We start from the raw sequence: 6,943 nt of genomic DNA, 5'->3' as shown, positions 1-6,943 counted from the left end.
ACTGCTGAGTTAAAGTGTAAGAAAACACAACTGAGGGGGAGGGGGGGGGGTACTGATGTTGACAGTGTTGAATTTTCTGTGTATTTAAAGTATAAGTATGAACAACGACACGTTGTGTTAAAGCCATTTTTTATCCTCAAGAGCCAGAATAGCTGAAAAGACAGAAACGTAAACTTCACGGACTCTGGAGAACATTTGAGACTCTCAGCCTCTCCAGAGGTTGAGTGGGTGAATGTGTGAAAGTTGTGTCTGTGTCCGTTCAGCTGCAGCATCACAGACAAGGACTTACCCCTGACTCACAGGACGACTCTACCCAGCATGTCCTGCATCGTAAACACACAGTTTAAGACAGGGTCACCTCGAGGTCACAGAGCCGAGGCCGACTCCGAAGTGGAATGTGTTGAAAATACATTTTCACTCATCACATACAGGAAATAGAAATAATCTCTGCTGTTTTACACAGATTAGCAGATTATCTATGTATTCGTACTCAGTCGTATTCAATACAATGCAAGAATAGGAAGATTTAAAGGGTCAGAATACGTTTGGGTCTATTCCCTTTTATTCTTCTTAGTTTGTCAGATAACATCAAACCAAGTCTTATCATTTCTGCCAAAGATACAGAAAGTTAAAGGAATCTATCTTTAAAGTTTTTAATATCCCATCATCCATCACTCTTCAGACGGCAACTTGGAACACAGGAGGTTCTTTAGCACCATCTAGTGGCAACAACCAAAATCCTCCTCAGGTAAAATCACAACAGCTGGATTCTAAAGATGTGTTTTAGTTTTAACTCGTATAAACATTTACTGATATTGAAGTAGTCTTGTTTTAAAGATGAATAGATACAGGATTAAATCATTATTGTCACTTAAATAAAAAAGGAAGAAGACGGCTCATTTTAATGAGTTGGATGAATATCTTGAATCTGCTGTTTGAGGATTTTCATGTTTTCACTTATATTGAAGAAATACGAAACTCTTTCTTTAACTTCATCATCAAATAACCTTATTGTAAATGTATACTACATATAGCAATTAGTATAGTAAAAGTATTTAACACAATAATTTAGGTTTGCCCTGATAGCAGTGATTACTGTGTTTCCCTCTGGTGGCACTGTGGTTAAATTACACATGATATGGTCAAAAGTTTGTGGACCCTAGATTCTCTTTGTCTGGGCTGATGGATTTAGCTTCTTATATTCACTGAGGTAAACATCTTATTGGACAGATTCACAGTTTGAAAGTTTTGAGTGAAGAGCGTAAGGAGAGAGGCTGGTCACTAGTTTCTGAGGGATTCTGCACCAAGTTGTTTCTGAAGTGATGATCTAGAGGATGATGCAAAAATAATTGTGATAAATGAACAATATGCTGGATTTTTTGTCCCACAACTGACCAGAAGTTGTTGGAAAGTTCAGCTGGACGAGCATTAAATGAGGCAGGTTAACAATGATGCCAGGAATAAAGGATGGAAATGTGTGAAAACAGAGATTATCAAGGATTAAATGTGATCGTTGACGGATTCTGCAGAAAAGACTGTAAACAAGGAAAACATCTAGCATTTAATTTAATCTATTTTCTGCAGAGAAAATTCTCAAACAAAATCATAAATCATGAAGGCCAAACAGAGAAGAGCTCAAATCAAACATGTTTTCATCGTAACACCAAGAAATATCATGTAATCTGTGTGGTTGTGACGTTCAGATTAACTTTAAGCATCATTACATTCAGTGTTTCCTTCATTCATCCTCAGAGACGGACCTCCGGCTCAGCACCAACAGTACAGGACCTGATCTGCCTCATTCATATGCAGCGCTCCCAGATAGAGCCCCTCTGTGGTTTGTAATAATGGCTCAGTGTTTTGTGGGTGTGTGGACGTTGCCCTCTCAGTCTGCTTCATAAGGGGAAGTGACTGGATTACACGCTAATCCCATTACGAGGCCACTGCCTTGTGAGGCCGGCTGCAGGGATTAGAAAGCAGAGGGTGGAACTTCATCAGGTCGTGACTGTAACTACACACACACGTGAACTTCTGAGATGAGACTCTGAGCGACGAGGGACCTCCACATGTGGGTACTTGTGTTTGTTTGTTCTTCTATAACTTGATGCTTTTGATTTAATCTCGTTAGAAGTTTTCAAACTGCAAATTCCTGATGGGTGACGAAGGACAAGCTGCAGCCAAATCCGGTGTGGGATTAAAGGAGCTGTAAATTCTCCTTTTATTAGGGCCGAGGGAAAATACAGTAATACGCTGAAGAAAGTTGTTTACCATCTTTAAAATGAACAGTTGTGTTGGGGGTGATTATGTTTTCATTAAGTAAACCAATGATTTTCTTTCAGTGTGTGGAGCCTCAGAGGTTTCATCCAAATAATTCTAAATATTTACATTGTTTGATTATAAAAAATATGGTATTTACATGATTTTATATCTAAATACATTAATAAACTAAAATTAAATGTAAGAAAGATACAAGTAGGAGCAGTATTCTGTCTTTACGTGATGAGTTCCTGATAAAGAATATTAATTAATTAAATATTAAAAAAATATAATTTGTAATCACTAAAATGTATTTAGACTTCTTGTTATTCCATTTACAAACAAAAAAACATGTTATTTATTAATCATATTAAAACACTGATGACACATTTTAGTGATAACTTTCTACTTTCATTCTCATATTGTGTGATGAAGTATAGCATGAATTCTATGATATACTGTAGTATATAGTGAGGACCAGCACAGAAACACTTCACTGTCTGTGTGTCTGAAACGTCTCTATGAGAAAACCCAGGACTAAAATATGCAAAGATTAAATTAAACAAACACAAAAAACACTATTCGAAAACTTTTCTCCTTCCTTTAGCTTCAGGGCCTCGTTGTTCTTTGCCGACTTTAATTTAAAATACTAAAAAAATGCGCTCAAGCAGTTTCTGCAGAGACTCTATTTCCAGTGACATGAAAGGATCACTTATTTCAAAGCTCTGTTCTTTTTTAATTAAGTCAAATTCTGTGACCATGAAACAGATTCAAACCCAACAGCTGATTTCCTGAAACGTTTATTCACTGTGCCAAAGGTCTGTTTTGGAAGCAGGAGAGAGAGAATGATTAACCCGACTGGCAAAGAGGACGAGTGTGTCACTGTCAGAGGTGTCACTGTCACTGTGTGTGTTTGTGTGTGTGTGTGTGTGTGTGTGTGTGTGTGACAGGAGGTGAAGGTCTGGCTGAGGGACAGACATCTCACTCTCAACAAACACAGCAGAACATCTGAGCGAGACCCAGTCGAGTGTCAGCAAGACAATGTGCAGGACCACAGGCTGTGACCGTGTCCAGTGTCCTGCAGCCTGAGCAGCCTGTAGCTTCTGCAGCAGCATCCATGAAACACAAAGGATTGTATTTCCTCCTGAACAGCACATGATCTGAACGTGTGTGTTGGCTCCAGAGCAGCCAGTCGAGTTACAGCCTTTTAAAACTCAGCAGCTCAACAGCTGCGACTATGTCTGAGGAAACAGTCTGAGTCTGAAACAGCCAGAGAAAGAAAAGTAGAGTTTCTCTCCCACTGAAGAAGCAGGAGTGGTTTCATCAGAAGTGGTGAATCTGTTCAGGCTGCAGCCTCCACTGGATCTTCATCATCGTTCTCCTCCTCATCCTCCTCCTCATCGTCATCCTGTAACTTCAGCTGCTGCAGCTCGTCCACGACCTGCACCCGACTCAGGTGAGTGTCTCACTGTGACACTGAAGCCTTAACTTTGCATTAATGGTTAAACTGTCAGTGAGATAATGATCCAGGGATCCTCATTTCCAATTAGCAGCATTTAATTGACGTGTTGCAATTAGCACTAGAACACGACGGCAACAGAACCGATTCAAACATTAGGGAGGAAATCTGGAAATGAAGGACAAGTCATGAGCTGAAACTCACCAGTGCAGATTTCATAACTGTTAACTAGATGACCTACATACCAGTATTGGCAGTGTTGATTTTGTAATAGTAATTTTTCATGTGGTGTTGAACCCGTCTGCTGTTGTGTTTGTGTGTTTGTGTGTTTGTGGACTTTGCCTCATAGAACAAGTGGGTTTAGTTTCCCAGAAACAGATCATTGCCAAATCACAGCGATTGGAAGAGAACAAATTCCTCCACAAAACTGAGTCAGCAGTTTTTGTGTAATTCATCCAATCTAAAAAAACAGACAAAGAAATACTGAGACTTTATTGGCTGAGTTGGAATAACAATCGTTGGCTTTAATGTAATTTTGAGATCAGAGGAATTTCTGACACCTGCAATAAACTTTGGCGAAATGGCTTCAAAAAGCCAAAAACTCTCACTAGTGGCTTCTCCTCATATTTAGGTCCGGTATTTAAATCTAATGAATACTTTGAGAACTTAAAGAAGTTAATTCCATAATTCCATTCATACAAATAATGCAAAGAAGTTTAAGCTTTGATCTCTTGACCTTTATCTTCCGTGTTTGGTCTCCTCCACCTCAGTCACTGTCATGGCGTCAGCAGCTCTGGAGCTGATGGGTTTCTTCCTGGGCCTGGTGGGCTTACTGGGTACCCTGGTCGCCACGGTGCTTCCCTACTGGCAGATCTCCGCCCACATCGGCTCCAACATCGTCACGGCCGTGGCCAACATGAGGGGCCTGTGGATGGAGTGCGTGTATCAGAGCACCGGGGCCTTCCAGTGCGAGACCTACAACTCCATGCTGGCCCTGCCCTCCGACCTGCAGGCCTCCCGCGCCCTCATGGTCATCTCCATCGTCCTGTCCGTCCTCGCCATAGCCCTGGCGTCCCTGGGGATGCAGTGCACTCTGTGCCTGGAGGGTTCCCCGGTGAAGAGTCGCGTGGCCGGTGCCGGCGGCTGCTTGTTCCTCACCGCGGGCTTCCTGGCGCTCATACCGGTGTCGTGGACCACGCACGAGGTGGTCCAGACCTTCTACAGACCCAACGTACCCTCCAGCATGAAGTTTGAGCTGGGAGAGTGTTTGTACACTGGTCTGGCCTCAGCGCTCATCTCCATGCTGGGGGGGGCGATGCTGTGTGTGTCTTGCTGCGAGGTGCAGGACAGTGGTCGTGGGAGACGAAACGCTGGAGGCTATCCATATCCTGTAGGAGGCGCCATGTCCGGCAGCGGGGTACGGACAACCTCACAGCTCTACCGCAACCCCACACAGCAGGGGGGGGGTCTGAACCTGCCCAGCAGGGGGCAGACGCTGGTACGCAACACCAGCGACAGCACCCACTCCAGTGCACAAGTCCAGGGCGCCAAGAAGCCCACGGCGGCAGGATATGACATCACAGGATACGTCTGATGTCACGGCCACTCCCTCACACTTTGAACTGACAACTTACATCCACTGTTATGTATTTATACAAAGTATTTCATCAAATGTTGTCATCACCAGACGTTGCCGCTTCGTCTTCTCTAATTTGTTGGTGGATCTTTTTATTCTCTTGAGCTTTTTGGAACATTTGTCAAGTAAAGAGAAGTTGTAACTTTTCAGAGGAAGAACAGAAGAGATGATGAACAACAACAACAACAACAACAACACAACAGGGACTGTTTATTATCTCCCTGCAGCTTCTCTCAAGACTCAACTCTTATTTTGAAATTGTGCAGGATGTCACATTATTGTATTACATGGTTAAAAACTAAATTGTTCAGTCGAAACGTCATAAATCTGTTTCTCATTTGACAAATATAAATATAAAAGTAAAAAACTGTCAGATTTTTGTTATCATTTAATCATTTAGACTCTGAAATCCTGACATGAAGTGAAAGGAACTCAAATGTACTTTTTTCTGTCAATATTCTGCAAACCAACCTTCACTGGAGAAGCTGCAGCCGACCCCTGACCTTTGTGATGTGAACCCAGTGAAACTCTTCTCACACTGAAGCTTCATCGATCGTCAGTTTGCTCACGTGAAGTTTAACCATTTGAATTTAACTGAGCGTGAGTCAGAGACTGTTCATCGTCACTGTGCCTTAATATCAACAAGATGTTATGATTGGATTGTAAAGGAGTTTTATTTTTTCACTTTTCTACTTCTCTGTGGATCGGTATGAACCCAGTGGATGAATTCACTGACTTGTTGTTGTTTCACAATCATGAAAATCACATTTTCTTCTGTAATCTTTATTGTTTTATTCTTCTTTCTTCATATCGTTCTAATTGTGTGTCTTTTTTTTGTGGTTGCACATCTCTGATGATTGTCCGGATGTTTTTACATTTCCATGTTTCAGCTGATTTGAGCAAACCATCAATATTGTTTTTGTTGTTATTTTATATTGTGGAAATAAATGCAAATATTTCTTACAGGCACGGTTTACTCATTTTGTTTAGCACCACAAATGGTTAAGTATGAGTCAGACTGACATATCCCCTGCAGCAGGTGTTTAGATCTGCCATGGAAGAGAAAACACTGGTTTATAATCAAACATAATATAAGTTTTAAAGAAATGTGGGTTTTAATCTCTTTGTTGTGGGTTAAAACGTTTTCCCTTTATTGCTCTAAATTGACTAAAAGTCAAAGTTTAAAGTCTAAACATGTTTAAAGTGTATAAGTGGCGGATGAAGGCCACTCTATTCTCACTGAAAGATAAAGCCTGATGACAGGTGCTGGTGTTGTTCCAGTGTGGAATGGGGAAAAGATCACAGCCCTGAACTGGGAGCAAACAGAACATCAACACAAACAGACCTGATCAAACAAAGCTTCGGCTCTCGGACGGTCGATGACGGCTCTGAGTTTCACCGACCGTTACTCTGACCTGCTCCTTCTCACCGGGTCACTTTACTGGGATTGAGCTTTTAATAGTCAGTTTTTAGATTCGAGGTTCGAAGGGTGTGTGTGTGTGGGGGGGGGGGCACTTGTTGTATTTGAATCAGTACATATGTTTATGAGTCTGTAATCGACCTTTCACAGGGTCAGAGAAGGAGAGTCTGAT

The 6,943-nt window shown here is 41.7% G+C and overlaps 1 protein-coding gene across 2 annotated transcripts; it reads left to right on the top strand.

The window, feature by feature from the left end:
* Positions 1-1,986: 1,986 nt before the first annotated feature.
* cldn2 (claudin 2) lies at positions 1,987-6,314 on the top strand. 2 transcript variants are annotated; one of them, XM_062405679.1, is made up of 3 exons: positions 1,987-2,068; positions 3,207-3,712; positions 4,486-6,314. In XM_062405679.1, the coding sequence occupies exon 3, from the start codon at positions 4,494-4,496 to the stop codon at positions 5,307-5,309; it is 816 nt and encodes a 271-aa protein (XP_062261663.1). In that variant the 5' UTR covers positions 1,987-2,068; positions 3,207-3,712; positions 4,486-4,493; the 3' UTR covers positions 5,310-6,314. The 2 variants fall into 2 exon arrangements, with proteins under 2 accessions (XP_062261663.1, XP_062261661.1); XM_062405677.1 differs by lacking the exon at positions 1,987-2,068 and having other exon boundaries at positions 3,181-3,712.
* The last annotated feature ends 629 nt before the right edge of the window (positions 6,315-6,943 follow it).

This window comes from Platichthys flesus, chromosome 15 (genome assembly GCF_949316205.1).
Source record: "Platichthys flesus chromosome 15, fPlaFle2.1, whole genome shotgun sequence".
Taxonomy (NCBI): domain Eukaryota; kingdom Metazoa; phylum Chordata; class Actinopteri; order Pleuronectiformes; family Pleuronectidae; genus Platichthys; species Platichthys flesus.
This window is presented reverse-complemented; position numbering and strand designations above follow the sequence as displayed.

Bases quoted from the DNA above. Each gene is read 5' to 3' on its own strand.
- cldn2 (XM_062405679.1), top strand. From the start codon at position 4,494: ATGGCGTCAGCAGCTCTGGAGCTGATGGGTTTCTTCCTGGGCCTGGTG.